At 39.3% G+C, this 17,966-nt stretch overlaps 1 protein-coding gene across 10 annotated transcripts; it reads left to right on the plus strand.

Moving 5' to 3' along the window:
- Positions 1-436: 436 nt before the first annotated feature.
- F11 (coagulation factor XI) lies at positions 437-17,398 on the plus strand. Of its 10 annotated transcripts, none has more exons than XM_077762603.1 (14): positions 437-491; positions 2,383-2,545; positions 4,035-4,141; positions 4,957-5,116; positions 6,388-6,497; positions 7,381-7,540; positions 9,871-9,980; positions 10,083-10,245; positions 10,335-10,441; positions 13,694-13,862; positions 15,053-15,228; positions 15,804-15,899; positions 16,417-16,556; positions 17,008-17,398. In XM_077762603.1, exons 1-14 carry the CDS (start codon positions 437-439, stop codon positions 17,167-17,169), a joined length of 1,878 nt encoding a protein of 625 aa, XP_077618729.1. In that variant the 3' UTR covers positions 17,170-17,398. The 10 variants fall into 10 exon arrangements, with proteins under 10 accessions (XP_077618729.1, XP_077618740.1, XP_077618735.1 ...); XM_077762614.1 differs by having other exon boundaries at positions 10,131-10,245; XM_077762609.1 differs by having other exon boundaries at positions 4,035-4,138.
- The last annotated feature ends 568 nt before the right edge of the window (positions 17,399-17,966 follow it).

Here is a 17,966-nt window from a genome sequence, read left to right on the forward strand (position 1 = left end):
GGAGCCTGCTTCAGATTCTGTGTCTCCCCCTCTCTCTGCCCCCCCCTCCCCCCCGCTCATGCTCTTTCTCTCTGTCTCTCAATAATAAATAAAAATGTTAAAATTTTAAGAAAAAAAAGGAAAAATTAAAGTTGGGGAGGGCTCAGATGACAGCAGTATCTGGTTAATGGTGAGCTGGCGACAGCAGGGACGCAGAGATGGGGGCACGCCCCTGTCTGTCCTGGGTTCTTCAGAACTAGGAAAGTGTTGAACTCTACACATAACCATGTCCTAGGATTTGGGGAAGGTAAAATTCAGCATTATGGTAATAACCTGAAAATACCGTTGAATTAACCACTCCTCTGCCTCCCTATTTCTTGTGAACCCTGCTGTCAGTAAACTGATTATAAATTCACATTTTATGTTCTAAATACATACACATTTTTCTTTTTGTAGGATGACTTTATTTTATCAAATGGTACATTTCATTTTATTTGCCTCAGTTTCCAGTGGTAAGTAGAGCTTAATCTTAGATAAGAATTGGGAACAGCTTGGTTTCCTGCTTTGAAGACTGGAAAACAGCAGGGCTTAAGCCATCTATAGTCCCACATCTACTCCACGGAAGGATATTAAATCATTTTATTTTTCACTTAAGGCTCCAGGGGTTTCCAAAGCAGGGAGGGCAAGTGAAGAACAGGCATTGTTCATAATAGTAGCAATCTGGGTCCATATATACAGTCATATTCACATCTGTGTATATATTTGTATCCAAACCTACATCACTCATTACAAGTCTGGTAGTAATTGCTACTCCCTTTGCATCAAGTGGTGGGATTTCTGTGGATAAGGGGAACATTTCCAGGTGCAAATAGACTCTTCATTAATTGGGGGTCTGCCTCACAACTCCCACAAAGCCACATGAAGCTTGGGGACGGGGGGAGGTTTCTGTTAACCTCCAGGTCATTCTTGAAGCTGTCAATTTTGGAGAAAATTATACTATATGCAGAGGTTAGAGTTGGCTAATTTAGAAGGCTTATGTGCTGGGTTTTGAGTACAGCCTTGACTCTCTTTTCCCCAGAGGTCTCTTTGGACTCTGTTCTCAGAATGTCTTTAAAGGCATAAAGTAAAAATACAAAGGATTACCAAGAAAATCAATTATACTGAAATATACTTAGTTAAAATGTGAAAAAAAAATAACCTGATATAAAAGTATATGAGCTTCTTATTGAGGAAACAAGATTTAGTGGTGGGTCTAAAACTGCCCGGTAATAATTACCACCCAGCTGGTGATGAGGGGTAATGTTATTTGAAGATGTCTGCAGCTGTCATGTTTTCTTTTCTAAATATGTAATTTTATTATGACAAAGCAGGTAGTTTGAACCCTGTGGTTTGTGACATTAATAACGGAAGGCTATGTCACATTTTAGGTAGAGGTTAGTGAAAATAAAGTTGGAATTTTCCCCATCTAAGATTATAGACTATCTAAATCCTAAAGCCTCTAGTAATAGTTTTCACTGCTCTGTACCTACATACCTTTCCACATATTTATTGGTATATTGTTTGTTACTCCAATAAATATGTGAGTTACATTTTATCCTTCCCAAAGTATTTCATTTTTACTATATATATATATATACACATAATATGTGTTATATATATATGTATATACACATACACATATATATATGAAAGATATTAAGAAGACTTCTTAATGGAAATATACTAAGATTAAAAACTAAAACCTTTTATTCAGTGACTGAGTAATAATGACCCAAAGAGCCATAATCTAGAATATTAGATATCTCTTTCTAGAAACAGGGAAAAAATTAGTTTTATCCAATTTAGCTTTAAAAAATACCTATGTATCATTTCAGCTAGAATGGGATTCAGTTATTTTTCTGAGAATCTACAGTTCCTATTACTCAACTGGCCCATTTTAAACAGTGAGGTGATACAGTATATTATAGCCAGGGCCATCTAATACTATTGAAAAATGATCACTCTGGATCCTTTGTTTCATATAAACAAGGAATTTTGACAAACAGAAGCAGTAGCGAAACAGAAAGAAGGCGGCCCATTCCAGACGTGGATGCGATCCTAAGGAATATCTTTTGCCAGTAAAGCTCTGAGAAATTATTCAGTTCCCCACAAAGCACCCACGTCTCCAAGATAATCACTCATAAGCACAATTCCATTGAGGTAAATGTGCCCTTTTGTGATTTCCTTTCCTGTCTGACGCTGCTCATCCAACAAACTAACCTAAAAGTGTTGATTGCTCTGATTTCCAAGTTCAGTGGTGTTTCCTGTTATGTAGACCTACTTTGCTTGCCTTTGTGAGATTATTATCTATTTGATACTTGCAACTAAAACCCCAAATAACTCATGCCATGTATTACATCACAGAATGTGTAACTAAGCTGTTCACAGATACTGGCTTTCAAGGAGGAGACATCACTACCGTTTTCACGCCAAGCGTCAGGCACTGCCAGCTTGTCTGTACCCACCACCCAAGGTGTCTGCTCTTCACCTTCATGGCTGAATCGTCCTCTGAAGATCCTACCAGATGGTAAATGTTTGCATTTCTGCACAGAGGAAGTAACTTTTACGGGATGATTACTTACCAATAAATATTCATCTTCCATTTTATAAAATGGAAGGTTAATGATGGGAAATCATGTTGCCCTTCAATTGAAATACTAAATATTGCAGAAAAAAAGATGGCATCTAGGCAGATCAGGGAGGGGGACACATGCCTTGCAGTGTGGACTTTACAACTTCCCTGTAGTCTAGATTTTAATGGTACCCTTATTTCTCTCTACTCTTATTATGCCTCTTAATCATTTTGTCCTTGCTTTTTGATTGATTATTGATAATTGATATTATTCAAACTGGTGATTTTCCCTCAATTATCAGGAAATAAATATTTATAAATGTAGTTTGAAAGAACAGTGCGGTGGTCCCCTGTCACCAAGATATATGCCATTTGTGCCTTATTTATATCTGTCTACCATCTATCTATCTATCTATCTATCCATCTATCTGTTTAACCATTTGAAATGATTTGAAAACGTTATAACATTTCACCCCTAAATATTTCAATATACCTTTTCCTACATAAAGGAAAAAATTATAGCAAGAACCCCTTTATATCATCTCAGTTGTCCCCCAAATATAATTTATAGCTATTAACCGGTATCTTCTCCAGATTCACAACTGCGTTTAGTGATTTCGTGATTATAGTCATATTTTTAAAAATTTTAGGACATTTGGGGGCACCTGGGTGGCTCAGTTTGTTAAGTGTCTGACTGTTGATTTCAGCTCAGGTCATGATCTCATGCCTTCATGAGACTGAGCCCCATGTTGGGCTCTGTGCTGACAGTATGGAGCCTGCTTGGGATTCTCTCCCTCTCCCTCTCTCTCTGTCCCTCCTCTGCTTCTGCTTTCTCTCTTTCTCTCTCAAAAACAAGTAGATAAAAGCTTTAAAAAATTTTAGGACATTCCATCCACCACTTTTGTTTCCATGTTGAACTTGAAAATTCAGTAATGAAGCTTTACTAGAGAGGTAAGTTATCAACGTGTTTGTGTATTATTGCTCCATTCATAGATATTTACATATTATCCTGAACTTAAAAAATTACTACTCTAGAATCTACAACAAGGGTTGGCAACTTTTTTTTTTTTTTTTGACAAAGCAGGGATTGAATATTTTAGGAATTATGGATCTAGGAGCAAAGTCAAAGATATTCTATAAGTACTTATATAACTATTTAAAATGTAACCATTAAGAAACATAGACCCATTCTTAGCTGATGGGCCGCACAAAAACAGGCAGAGAGCTGCTTGACCAACAGGCCATAGTCCACTCCTGTTTCCAGTTAGTAGGGATTACCGTATGTGATCTCCTAAGGGTACGGATGGTAGAATGGGGGGAAAAACCAGCTTTGCTAAGAAAATATTTGTTTTGGCATCAGATAGAGCAGTTTATTTGTTTCTCTCTGACTTTCTGTGGGCTGACTTTTCAGATCCATTATTTTAAAACACAAGTTCTCATGCAGGTTCACTTGTGTCCTGAAAGACAGTGTGACAGAAGCACTGCCACGGGTCAATATGACAGGAGCAATTTCTGGATATTCTTTCAAGCAATGCCCACATCAAATAAGTGGTAAGATGTCCTATTAGAATTCACAACCACTCGTTACTATGATATATATTTAGTTATATCACATACGGTTTTATGGCTGTAAAACAAAACCCTGCTCATGAAGTTCTTTCACTGTAGAGTAAAAACCAGCACACATGCATGATCCACCCCCCCATTCCCAGCTTCAAGTGTTATATATAAGTCCATATTTTTGTAATATTTATTTATTTTTGAGAGAATGAGAGAGAGAGAGAGAGAGAGCGAGCATGAGTGGGGGAGGGGCAGAGAGAGAGGGAGACACAGAATCCAAAGCAGGCTTCAGGGTCTGAGCTGACAGCACAGAACCCGACAGTGGGCTCGAACTCATGAGCTGTGAGATCATGACCTGAGCCAAAGTTGGACACTTAACCAGCTGAGCCACCCAGGCACCCCTGTAAGTCTGTATTAAACATATTACTTCAAATCAAAGGAAAAACTAGAAAGGTTGTGATGACACTTGTCTTGATAGTGAAAAGATCCTCAAATAGGTTAGTGGATCAATCAGACTAACCTATGGAGTCAGTAGAGTTAAGCAGACAAGGGAGGCCAGGGTAGAAAATTAACACAGGAATTGACAAGTCTAATATTATTGCAATCGAAGCAGGGCAATTGTATTCTTTTTCTGCTTCCATGTAAGCATGGAAGTTAAGTAGATGAAGATGAAAACAAAGGACTTCAGGGAAAAAGTGGCTGGAAGAGGTCAAAGAGTAAGTCAGGAAGGGCAGTGGGTAACATAGCACGACTCAGGTTGGTCCTGGAGTCTGGAAGATCACCATGTTTTCTGCTTCTATCGTCAGCTTGCCACAGGAATATGTATATGGACCTGGACATGAAGGGCATGAACTATAATAGCTCGATTGCCAGGAATGCTCAGGAATGCCAAGAGAGATGCACAAATGACATGCACTGTCACTTTTTTACATATGCAACAAGGCAGTTTCCAAGCTCAGAGCATCGGTGAGTGAGCCACAGGCTGAGCCTGAGAACAGGAAGTAGATCATCACGTCATCTGATGGAAAACAAAATTTCTCCTCAACTTGATGCCAGAAGCTGATTTTCAGCCCCTAAACAACATTTCTAGAATAAGTACAGTGCTAATAGTTTTCCTCACAGAAAGTGCATTTAAAGACCAATTTGGATGTGTTTCTTTTATTTTAAGGACTCTGTCTTTTTACTGACATTGTTTTATATACATATATATACACGTACACATATATGTATATATCCATGTGTATAATATATGTATACATATCTATGTATATACATAGATAAACACAGAGATATATATCTGCTTAATGCATCTCCTAGGTAATTTAAAAAGAGATACATTTCTTAATTGGCAATTTTGAGACAGTTACAGTTGATCTGACTATGTCATTCCTGGCCTAAGGATTATAGAACCAAAGGAAAACCTATGCAGACCTCTCTAAGTAAGAGTTCCTTTTCTAAGACAGAATAACTAAAGCCCATGCGAAGTGTTTTAAAATCTGCCCCACACAGGATTTTGAAATATTCCAGAGATAAATGTGTGGGAATGTAGAAATGCCCTGATCTCTAATGATGAATCTGTGTCCTCTTTTTTTAAAAAAAACTAGGGAAAAATATCACCAACTTTTATATTTAGAAATATCTGAGACATGCTAGGGTTGTATAGTAAACCATGCTGATCTAGAACCCAGCCAAAAAAGGAGAACTAAGTTTAAATGATGATTATTTGGATTCTCCTTTGGGTTTTTCCATTCCACTCTCCACATTCACAGGAAGGTGAATAAAGCATCTGAGACTTATTTTAAAAACGACAGCAATAAAAGCAAATCCTCAGATTAAGAAGTAAGCTTTCACAGTTTGTGTTTAGCTCAGCTCAACTACATCTTGTTAACATAATTTATATGTGAGCCTTAACACGACAGGGACAGCAAGCCAGGACATGGGGAGCAGAGAAAGGCTTGAGAATTCATTACTTCCTACCTCCAATTCTTCAGGCCATTATCTCTCCAAAGCTGTCGTGTCAGTGATGAAAAACAGAATTGACAAAAATCAGAGGCCCTTCAAGTCCTGGTGGAGGAAGGAATCAAGTCCCGTAGCCCAGCATCAGCTAGATGCTTTGCAGAGCAGTTCCTTAGCTGTCAGCCCAGAAAGTCTCTAAATTGGCATTTCTTATCGTCTCATGTTGTTTCCTACTTGTATTTAGAAGAGTAAAACATTTTTCCATTTTTGTTTTCATTCAGTAACATTTGTCTATTGAAGTACACCCGCATGGGGACACCAACCAGAATAACGAAGCTCACTAAAGTAGTGTCTGGATTTTCACTGAAATCCTGTGCGCTTTCTAAGCTGGGTAACTTATTTTCTCAGTGAGGTGGTTTAGCCATTAAATAGCAGGTGCTGATGGTATGTATGCATGAAGGGCCTAGCTTAGGATACCCATGTGTGCTCCCTGATGAAATGGACCAAATGATCTTTTACCTTCTTTATGTGAGAAATGTCATTGTGTCCCATATAATTAGAGCTATATTTGAATTTAAATTTTTTTAATGTTTTATTTCTGAGAGAGAGAGAGACAGCATGAGCAGGGGAGGGTCAGGGAGAGAGGGAGATACAGAATCGCGGGGCTCGAACCCACAAACCATGAGATCATGACCTGAGCTGAAGTTGGACACTTGGCCAACTGAGCCACCCAGGCGCCCCGTGAATTTAAAATTTAAAACAATCCCTCCAGTTTTCCTAATTAAAAAAAATTAAAGATCTTGGATTTAAAAGACTGTAAAAAATAATTGTTATTAAGATTTTATTTCTTTGGAGCAATTTTAGGTTCACTGCAAAATGGAGGGGGAAATATGGATGTCCCATATAGCCCTGCCTGGGACAGATGCACAGACTCCCTCATTATCAACACCCCCCACCAAAGTGGTACATTTGTTCCTGTTAATTAACATACATTGACACATCATAATCACCCCAAAGCCCATAGTTTACATTCCGACTCACTCTTGGTGTTGTATATTCTATGGGTTTGGACAAATGTATAATGACATCTATCTGTCATCACGCTATCATGCAGAGAATTTGAACTGTCCTAAAAAAAACTCTGTGCTCAGCCTATTCATCCCTCTTCACCCCGTAACAAACCTTTTCTAGGGAACTTACAAATACTATGACTGGGATTTTACTGAAAATGTTGGCGAATTGATTTCTTAAACACTCTTTCTTCTGTCATACAGCTTGTATTAGGGACATTTTCCCTGGTACAGCGTTTGCAGACAATAACATTGACAGTGTCATGGCTCCAGATGCCTTTGTCTGTCGCCGCATTTGTACTCACCATCCTGGTTGTTTGTTTTTCACCTTTTTTTCTCAAGAGTGGCCAGAAGAATCTGAAAGGTAAGGAGTTAAGATGAAGGTTAATGCTTTAAAACAGCTGATCATAGTCTATCCTTTAAAAATTCTGAGCAGTTACACACTTAATCTGGATGTCTATATATGATGGACAGAAGTTGCCAGGAAGAATTCCTACCCCCTCTCTCTTTGCATTGCCCACCTGATGTCTGCAAATCTTATGTTACCAAGGACTCTTATTTTCTTCAGCTGAGGGAGATCTCTGCCTGCAGCAAAGGGAGAGTTGTCTCATTCTGAATGGAGTAAAGAAAATAAGGATGACCATTAAGAGGCAACTTAGTCCAATGCCCAGTTTGAGATTATTGAACCTGGAGTAGAAAGGGCTGGGAGTATTAGTGAAAGTGGAAATGAAGGCCTATGTGAATGGAATTGGGGGTAATTGTGGAGGGAGGTTTGAGAACTGAGATGCTGTTTCCCTACTGATGGGTATTAATACAGGAAACTATACTAAGACATGGGAAATTTCTCTGATCATTGAAGGGATGTCTACTGGGGTTGCTGTTCCTCATTAATAAGATTGACTGAAACAACAAACAAAAACAAAAAAACAAAAAAACCCACTTAAGTCTGCTTCAAAACCTAGAGCACTTGAGATGCTCTATGGGAGAATCTCATTATAAGAGAATGAGAATTCTCAGAGCCCTTGGTATTTGCTTGACTTGGCTGCTCATGTGGGAAATGTGCCCCCTAGAGCAATCCAGCTGTGCTGAGCCCTTGAGTTTCTTGTCCATCAAGCAAACCTGGTTTTCCATTGAGTGACTTTTGGAAGTACTAGGTTGGTCACATGAAAATATATCTGTTACTTTCCTTTACTCAACAATATAATTTATTCGGTGCCTACTATATACCAGGCACTGTTCTAAACACCAGGGATACCATTAGTGAACAAAATAGGTAAAAACTCTGCCCTATTTGGCCCAGAGTGGAAGTGATAGACAAGTTATCAGGTTGGGATATATTATCTGATGTAGAGACAATAAAACTTGTTGACTGGTTGTCTGCTCTGAAGGAAAGAGTCAGTGAAAGCTTTAAGACTTTTGGCCCACGGAATGAAAAGGATAAAAATACCCAAGACTGTAATGCAGAGTTCATGAGGAGCAGATTTCAAGAGGGAAGAGATGCCTAGTGGATATCCAGAGAGAAATGTTGAACTTGGCAGTTGGAAAGAGAAATCTGGAACTAAGAAGAAAGGTTTATGTTCTGGATCTGTGTCTGGGTATCACCAGCATACCGCTGGTAATTGAAGGGACTGAATGCAGTCAGAGAAGAAAGGAGGTTCAAAGATTGCATTATAAATGTGACAAATTAGAAAGATGCCTTTGTACTGTTCTGTTAATCACCGTTCTTTTTCTTTTCTACTCCTTTCATAACATTCCCAATCAATAACTGTAAGAGGGGTAACACACTGGATCCTCTCAATACAGGGTGAGAGAGGACCATGAGTGCTATAAGCTAAGACTTGGCTTTTTAAATTGAAATATTCATTTCTTCAGCTGTATCAGCCACATCTGAAGTGCTCAATAGCCACATGTGACTAGGGGCTATTGAATTGGATGGTACAGAAATGGACTGTGTCCATCACTGCAGAAAACTCTACTGGACAGCACTCTTCTAGACCACGATGTGGGGCTATTCAAGAAAAGTTATTTTGTTCCAAGAAAACACTGCTTGTGTGGAGCCTGTGATGAATGTCATTTATTCCTGTCTGAGCCTAAAGCAACTCTGGATAGCAGATTTCTCCATAGCATGGAAATTATGGAATCTTTGAAATAGGTGAGGAGTGTTGAAAGAAAGGAGACAACGGAAGATGCTAGGAATACTGGCAATAGAAACAGCTCGGAAAATTTTTTGGAGGCAAGTGGTTTCATGTTGAAGATCTGTCTACAGTCTATGGATCGTGGGGTCTGACTCAGTGATGTATGAAGAGTACTTGCAAAATGAGAAATTGTTCACTATTGAAATTTTTTTTATAACATTTTATTTATTTTTGAGAGAAAGAGAGAGAGACAGTGTGAGCAGGGGAGGGTCAGAGAGAGAGAGGGAGACACAGAATCTGAAACAGGCTCCAGGCTCTGAGCTGTCAGCACAGAGCCCGACGCGGGGCTCGAACCCGCGAACTGTGAGATCATGACCTGAGCAGAAGTCGGACCCTTAACCAACTGAGCCACCCAGGTGCCCCGAAATTATTCACTATTAAACACCAACATGAATTGACTTTTGTATGTGCTATAAAAATGGTTCTTTTCTTTGATATGTTTTACATAATAGTTTGACATAGTACATTTATATTCCCCCCCTTTTTTTTTTACTGTTAGAAATCTTTGTCTCCTAAAAACATCTGAAAGTGGATTACCAAGTGCACGCATTAAAAAGAACAAAGCTCTTTCTGGTTTCAGTCTACAAACCTGCAGGCACAGTGTCCCAGGTAAACAACACAAGCACTCTCTCCTGATCAAGATGAGCAAACCCGAGAATGCCTAGTGGTAAGGTTGCGTGTCTCCCATCTGATATGTGATTTCCTGCCTAGTGTTCTGTCATTCCTCATTTTACCACAACACTGATTTTTTGGGAGAAGAACTGGACATTGTTGACGTGAAAGGGCATGGAGCCTGCCAGAAAATGTGTACCAACTCCATCCGTTGCCAATTTTTTACCTATTCGCCATCTCCAGAATCTTGCAACGGAGGGAAGTAAGACGTACAAAGAGTTACATGGATACTCCTGTCCCATCTCCTTGAGGGGTGTGTTATGTTTATACTACTCTGTTTCCAACTTGCAGGGGTAAATGTTACTTAAAACTCTCTTCAAATGGATCTCCAACGAAAATACTTCATGGGAGAGGAGGCATCTCTGGATATACATTAAGGTTATGTAAAATGGATAATGGTGAGTTTAATGTCACCTGAGAAAATAAATCTGAAGAAGGTATTCTCTACCAAGTATATCACGACTGTCAAAGTCAATAATAACCACAAAGGGAAGAAACTTAGTACAATAACGAACTTGAATGCAATTTTCTGTTATTTTTACTTCTGTCACCCAGGCTGACCATGTTTTAATGGTAAATTTGGGGCCTTAACTAAACTCAACTAATATTAGGCATTGCCTAATATTAAATTAGTATGTCTTTTAATTGGACACATGTATATAGCTGGTATTTTATGGTGAGACTCAGGCTCAGTCAACACTTTTATGTTTGCTTCCTACCATGAAGGCTAACTGTCTTTCTTATTATCCTTTAACATGGAGTATCGGTCAGGAATTTGGTTAATCAAATTATTTGTTTCCTGTCCATTGGCCATCACTTGGTAGTTAGCTGAAACATAAATAAATATCATGTGTTTGAAAAAATATGTATTTATTCAAGAAATAAAGTAGCTCGTCTTCAGGTGCCTTTATTTTTTCAGATCCCCTGAAAGTATTCTGCAAACTCATGAATACTGGCAAAAATTTATGGTAAAACTCGATTTATAACAATGAGTGTGACAGGGTAGAAAGAAAATAAAAAGATTGTCTAGATTAAACAACACTTATATATAAAATGTAATAAACATTACACTGAAAATAAGATCTGCAGTGGCCACTTCTAGTGAGTAATTTCTGAGCGTAGTATTGAGGGATGGTTTGTAGGCAAACAGAATCATCTGCAGACAGAATCTCCAACAGGAAGAACCATCTCACACTCCTCTCTAAATCACCATAATAGCCTATGATGACTTTAGTGCTTACTAATTTACATAAGACTACATGTTTTAGACTTTTCTTGCTTAATGTCCAATATTATAACGTACTATGAATTTAGGATTCAACTGAGATTTAATGAATAAAATAGACGTGATGACTATACTTTGTAACAGTTTTTAAAGTATAAAAATCTTCTGTGCCAGAATTATTTCTCCATCGAGAAGGCGAGTAAGTCCTTCACTACTGAGAACTTGTTTTGTAGTATGTATGATATTGTGTCCGATCTGACATCCTACCTAGGAAACCATGCCTTCTTGGAGTGTAGAGGGATCTGATGGCCCAAGCTCCTTTAAAAAACCAGCCAATTAAGTTGTATCTCATATATTCTCTGTTTTCCTTACAATACATGTATCTAAGAAGGAGCATTTATGATAATTCTGTTGTCTTCGTTCTGCTAAGCACAAGAAGGGACACTTGGCAGATGTTGCTGTCAGTGATTGACATAGTTTCTAAAATGGGAACCATCACTTAATACCTTAAGTTACAGAATCCATTCCTCACTCTCCTTTCATTATGTTCTTCTCTGATGAATGTATGGATTCTGGTATGTGAAGGCTACAGAATGTATCAGGTGGAGATTGATAGCTGAGGCAGAAAATACAAGATAAAGGAAAATAAAACCTTAAGCCTTTTTAGTGCACCTTCTGAAACTAGATAATTGGGTTTTCCTGCACTATATCAGGTGAAATAATACCCTAATGGCAGGGGATATCTAACTATCATGTCTTATACTGTCATTGGTCTCCAACATAACTTTCTAAAGATACAGAGGAATGGCTGTCAAAAGAAATGTTTCCTAACACAAAACCTAATGTTAAACACAGATATTTGCAGCATTCTGTTTGAACTGGGAGACAAAATAGAATGAACATCCAAACCTACCATTTATCCCTAATAAAGTCATTGTTGAACTGTTTATAACATTTTTAGTTACTGCTTACCTGTTCATTTTCCTAAACTTTGCCTTTCATTTCTTGTAAATCATAAGGGCTTCCCTGTAATTTCAGAATCTAGTCAAAATCTTCAAAATATTTCTCTGAAATGAGTCTCACCCCATGCACTCTCAGGTGAGAACACTTTTCTCAGCGTGTCAGCCTGTTTAAGCTTTCCCAAACACATCAAGCTTGTTCCTGACTCCACTTGCTAACCAGTGTTTTCCTCAAGATTTCTTTTTTCTTGTCCTCTCCTCCTATTTGAAGTCTCCCCCAGGATTATACATCCAATTTCCTGTTGAGAAAAGACAGGCCTAGAGAGATTGTTTTACACCTGTGCAAAACCAGGGAACAGACCATCAAGGGCTTGGCTTTTGACTGGTGACCCTTTCGCTAACTTCACATTCCTCCTCCTTTAGCTAAGGACATGAAACCTCCCTGATCTTCTGAGCCATGCTAGTCTAATTGTAGGCTGGGTAGAGCATGTTGACATCACCAGTGAGCCTGCTACAAAGAATTTCAGCAACCCCCACTTCCCCAAACCGAATCAGAATCCGCATTTCAAAAGATAACCAGGTGATCCATATGCACATTAAAATATGAGAAGCATTGCTCTAGAATACTGTTGTCCTGGAACACCTCATTCCAATTCCATCTAGGTTATTGGGGCAGATTTGGCCAAGGCTCCCATTGAGAGGGTGGGTGTCATGTTTGGCATCCCAGGAAATAGAAGCAGAAGGGACTATCCTACCCAGAGCAGCGAGGGCAGAAGGAAGCAGAGGGGGTAAATGTGAATCAGATTGCTTGGAAAGTATCAAGGGTTGAACCAAGAGAACTCCAAGCTGTCAACAAAGCCAAAAGGGAGAAGCAGTTCACAAACAGAAGAGCAGCCCACGCATGGATGGTACCCAGCTAGAGCAGGAGACTCTGGGACCAAAGGTCAGCCTGAGTAGTAGAAGATAGAGAGGAACTGTATATAAGCTGTAACCTGAGAGGAAAGTGCTCGCTTCCTTTATAATAGCTTTTCTCAAACTTCAGCAGGGCTGGTTGACATTCAGATTACTAGGCTCCACTGTCCAAGTTTCTGATCTACTGGGTCTGAGGGGAGCTCGAGAAGTTGCAGTTCTAAGAAATTCCCAGGTGATGCAATTGGTCCAAGGGCCACACCTGACAACCATTGCTTTAAGAGAACCATCAGGGTTATCATATGATGGAGGAGAAGACCATCATGCAGTACCAGATAAGACATTATTTGAGGACATGCAGTTAGAAGGTGACTTAGTCATGCACTTTTCCTGTGCATGCTTTGCTTGCTGACTTGGTTATAAAATTTCTTCACATCAAAGTCATGATAAAATATTGAATCCAGGGAAGGTTTTCTGCTCTTTGTGCCTGAAGAAACATAACTGCTGATGGAAAAGAGAGATTTAGGAAGCTACTCATTGCAACCCTTCTGTTGTAGCATGTACGACCAAAATCAAGCCCAGAATTGTTGGAGGAGAGGCATCTGTTCATGGTGAGTGGCCATGGCAGATAACTTTGCATATCACATCACCCATCCCGAGACACCTGTGTGGAGGCTCCATCATTGGAAACCAGTGGATACTAACAGCTGCTCACTGTTTGATTGGGTCAGTACCATTACCAATTTTATTATTTCCCCGGGACTTGCACATAAACTGAATCTGTCATTAGCATTTTAGTAAATACTTTAAAAATGTAAATTATCCTATTGGGTAAATTAAATTTCTATAGTAAAAAAAAAAAAGGCAAAAAGGAAGAACACTTATGGTCTACCAGCATCAGATTAGGTGCAGAAATATGAAGGCATATTATTCCGCTTTCCCAGTTACATGCATCCACGTGCCCAGGGGTGTTCTTGTTATTTCCCATCAGAACATATCATCTGTGCTTGTCTTGGGCATCACGTCCAGAGCTAAACACAAAGAGAATTTCCCCTTCTCTAAATCTGTCATTCTCTCCTTCACCTCTCCCCTTTTGCCTCTCCTCTCCCCTCCACTCCTTCTCCGTTGCCCTCCTCCTTCTCCTCTCTCCTCTCTCTTCTCTCTCTCTCTCCTCTCCCCCCACCCCACCATCATGTTGCCATGTTTCCAAATACAGAAGGAAGATTTCATTGTGCATCCTCAGATTGGATTCCCTACTTAGGTCAATTTTAGTATTGGCCAAACCAAAAACTCTGTCAGGAGAGTATACGTGCTCCAGGGAATTTTAGTTGGCCGAACTTCCTCTTTGCACTTTGGTAGTCTCTGAGTTTCCAGATACGGTTTTGTGTGTTTGTTTTTGTTTATACTCATATTATAACTCAAAGATATGTTTGAAGTCATTAACCCCCTTTACCTTTTACCTTTTCCATATGGGAAAATGGAGTAAAAGAAAATCCAAGTGTATTTCTCAGATTCTCAGCTAATCAGTGGCAGGGTTGAAACTAACACCCACTAACACCCAAAACTCTTCATAAGAGGGAGGGAGACAAGGGAGGAAGGGAGGACGGGGGTGGGGGGAGGGAAGAGGGAGTGTGCACGTGTGTGTGTGTGAGAGAGAGAGAGAGAAAGAGAGAGAGAGTTAGAGGGTGAAAAGAGCATTCATTCATTTTTATGTGGTTAATATAGTAAATGCTTACCCAGAACCTTCTACAGGCGGAATGTGAGTGAAAAATCTTGGATGAAATCACTCCTTTCCACCAAAAAGCCTTCCACCAACAGAAAATATCAGTAATAGCTAGATAAATAACAGTATAGCTCAAGTGTTTGGGAATTATTTGGTAATGGAAATTTCTTTTCCTCTATTGTTTATTCCTTAGGGTAGAGTCACCTAAAATCTTGCATGTCTATAGTGGCATTTTAAATCAATCAGAAATTAAAAAGGACACATCTTTCTTTGGGGTCCAAGAAATAATAATTCATGATCAATATAAAACAGCAGAAAGTGGGTATGATATTGCCCTACTGAAACTGGAAACGGCAATGAATTACACAGGTATGTAGAATTTTAAATGGAAAGTTATCTACAATGATGACCTAGATGTAATGTTTGACACTGCCAAATTCATGACCTGGCCCTCACAATTTCAAGGTGGTATTATCATGAAAGAGGGGCTGCTAAGCTAGTCTTTTAGTCTGTTAAGGCTGGCACTATTCCCTAATCATTAAATCTTACTTTGGGTGAAGCGTTAGGTTCTCTCCAAGTTTCTTCAGATTCAAAGAATGACATAACTCTATAATACATTGGGATATTAAAGATGATCTATATCTCCCTTTTAGGGACGAAAGTATTGCAGGTCAGAGTGAGTAAGCAATTTCTACAGAGTCAACAGACCTAGTTAAAGAGATGGAGTTAGGAGAGAGGACTATGCTTTATCTCTCCCTTGTTCTCTTATCCCGGGATGTGTGATGTATAAAGTCGAACACAAGGAATGGAAATGAATGACAATAAGGCAAAACCTGAATATAATAGAGAACACACAAATAAGGGAAAGTGAAAGAAGAGAGTCTCTTCTGGGAGAAAAGATATATTTTGTTTCTGATGACTAAACTATGATTTTCAAAACTTAGATACTCAGAGACCCATATGTCTACCTTCCAAAGGAGATCGAGGTGTAATATATACTGAGTGCTGGGTGACTGGATGGGGGTACAGAAAATTAGGAGGTAAGAAATGATGTTTCTCCGTGTGCTCCATCCTAAAGATAAAGGACATAGTTTACTCTTAACCTTTTCTGCTATATCAAGTCATACAGCTAAAATGTGAGTAAAATAATCATATCCTTCAATACAGAAAGCATGCTAATGAAGACGAAGAGACAAAATTACCCAAGTGAGGAGGATCCCATGTATGTTTGATTAGAAATTTTAAATATGACAATTTCTTTAATGACTAATTATTTTTAATGAAGTTTAGTATGAAACCTAGCACTTTTCATTAAATGTCAGAGCCTATTATCCAATTATTTTCTCCGGGAAGTAATTCCAGTTAGAGCCATACTTAGTTTTAAGTATGAATGTTAAATAAAGTATTCTCTATAACGCTATAATTATAAAAGATCTATGAGGTAAACCTAATATTTTTCTTCTTTCTAGATTTTTGTATAGGTACGATTTCATTTTAAGTTTACATATTTATATTATATACGTGATTATTCCAGTCACAAACCCAACATTTTTTCAGACAAAATACAAAATACTCTCCAGAAAGCTAATGTACCCTTGGTGACAACTGAGGAGTGCCAGACGCGCTACCGAGGGCACAGGATAACCAACAGGATGCTCTGTGCGGGCTACAGAGAGGGAGGGAAGGATGCTTGTAAGGTAAGAATGTTTTCAGCCAATTGAGTATATTCACAGGAGAATGTTTTGGGTTGTTGTTTTTTTTATTGAGAGACAGAGCATGAGCAGGGGAGGGGCAGAGAGAGGGGGAGACACAGAATCTGAAGGAGACTCCAGGCTCTGAGCTGTCAGCACAGAGCCCGACATGGGGCTCGAACTCACAAACCGGGAGATCATGACCTGAGCCGAAGTCGGACGCTTAACCGACTAGCCACCCAGGTGCCCCTCACATGAGAATGTTTAATACATTTAAGAAGCAGTCTTCTGCCCCCGAGCAGGGAACCGCGGTCTATTTGTTTTACTTACACTGAAGTTTATAAATGAGCCAAGAACAGAATTCTAGGTGAAATCTCTCTGAGACACATGTATGTAAGATGAGAAGCATCTGAACCCATCTGTGCACCTTTTCTTTTTTCCCCTCCCCCTGTCACAGGGAGACTCGGGGGGCCCCCTGTCCTGTAAGCACAACGAAGTCTGGCATTTGGTGGGCATCACCAGCTGGGGAGAAGGCTGTGGTCAAAAGGAACGGCCAGGGGTTTACACCAATGTGGTTGAGTATGTGGACTGGATTTTGGAGAAAACTCAAGCCATGTGAAAGAGTCCCCAGATGCCGTCTGACCCCCTGAAAGGCAAACCAGATTCTTCCCAGGAGAAGGGTTTGGCTTTGACTGAAGAAGACAGACACCGAGCCACCATTTTCCTCCCCAGGTTCTGGTATCAGACAGTAAGGCATTGAGGGGGATTGGTATTTGTGAGAAACATGCCAAAAGAAATAGTCATTTTCACAATTCCCCTTGTCTGATAATTATAGTTTATTTTCAGTGTCCAGTCTCTTGCCTTTTGATCACACCTTACTGAGTTAAAGAAATACTATACAGCGATATTTTTTAAGATTAAAATATTGCCAAATATACCAGGAAAGAATCGAGTTGTGTCGCCAGAGGCTCGGGTAGAACCGCCTATAGCAACCACCATAAAAAGATACGTTAAATGAAAAACGGGGGCTGGAGAAAATGAGGACAAAAGCAGTCACCATCAACTTGCAAGAATCTGTACTCTGCCTACATGAATGTCTTTTTGTAAAAGAAGAACTTGATGAGACTCAAAGACATGTTTTCAGAATAATCGGGAATTTTTTTGTCATTTCAACTTTTAACATTTTTGAATTAGTTTGGGTAGACACAAGCCATCAGTGAGCATGAATGTGGACTCTAGAATTTCTATGTGGGAAAGGATTAAGGGCGGTAGTTTACTAGGAAGTGGTAGCTTAGGGGAAGAATCTTTTTTTTAATTTTTAAAAATGTTTATTCATTTTTGAGAGACAGATCAGGAGTGGGGGAAAGGCAGAGAGAGAAGGAGACACAGAATCCAAAGCAGGCTCCAGGCTCCAAG

This window comes from Crocuta crocuta, unplaced genomic scaffold (assembly GCF_008692635.1).
Source record: "Crocuta crocuta isolate KB4526 unplaced genomic scaffold, BGI_CrCroc_1.0 scaffold90, whole genome shotgun sequence".
Lineage (NCBI taxonomy): Eukaryota > Metazoa > Chordata > Mammalia > Carnivora > Hyaenidae > Crocuta > Crocuta crocuta.

Bases quoted from the DNA above. Each gene is read 5' to 3' on its own strand.
- F11 (XM_077762603.1), top strand. From the start codon at position 437: ATGACTTTATTTTATCAAATGGTACATTTCATTTTATTTGCCTCAGTT. The intron at 492-2,382 runs GTAAGTAGAGCT...ATTACATCACAG, and splicing joins ATTTGCCTCAGTTTCCAGTG to AATGTGTAACTAAGCTGTTC. The intron at 10,442-13,693 runs GTGAGTTTAATG...CTTCTGTTGTAG, and splicing joins GTTATGTAAAATGGATAATG to CATGTACGACCAAAATCAAG.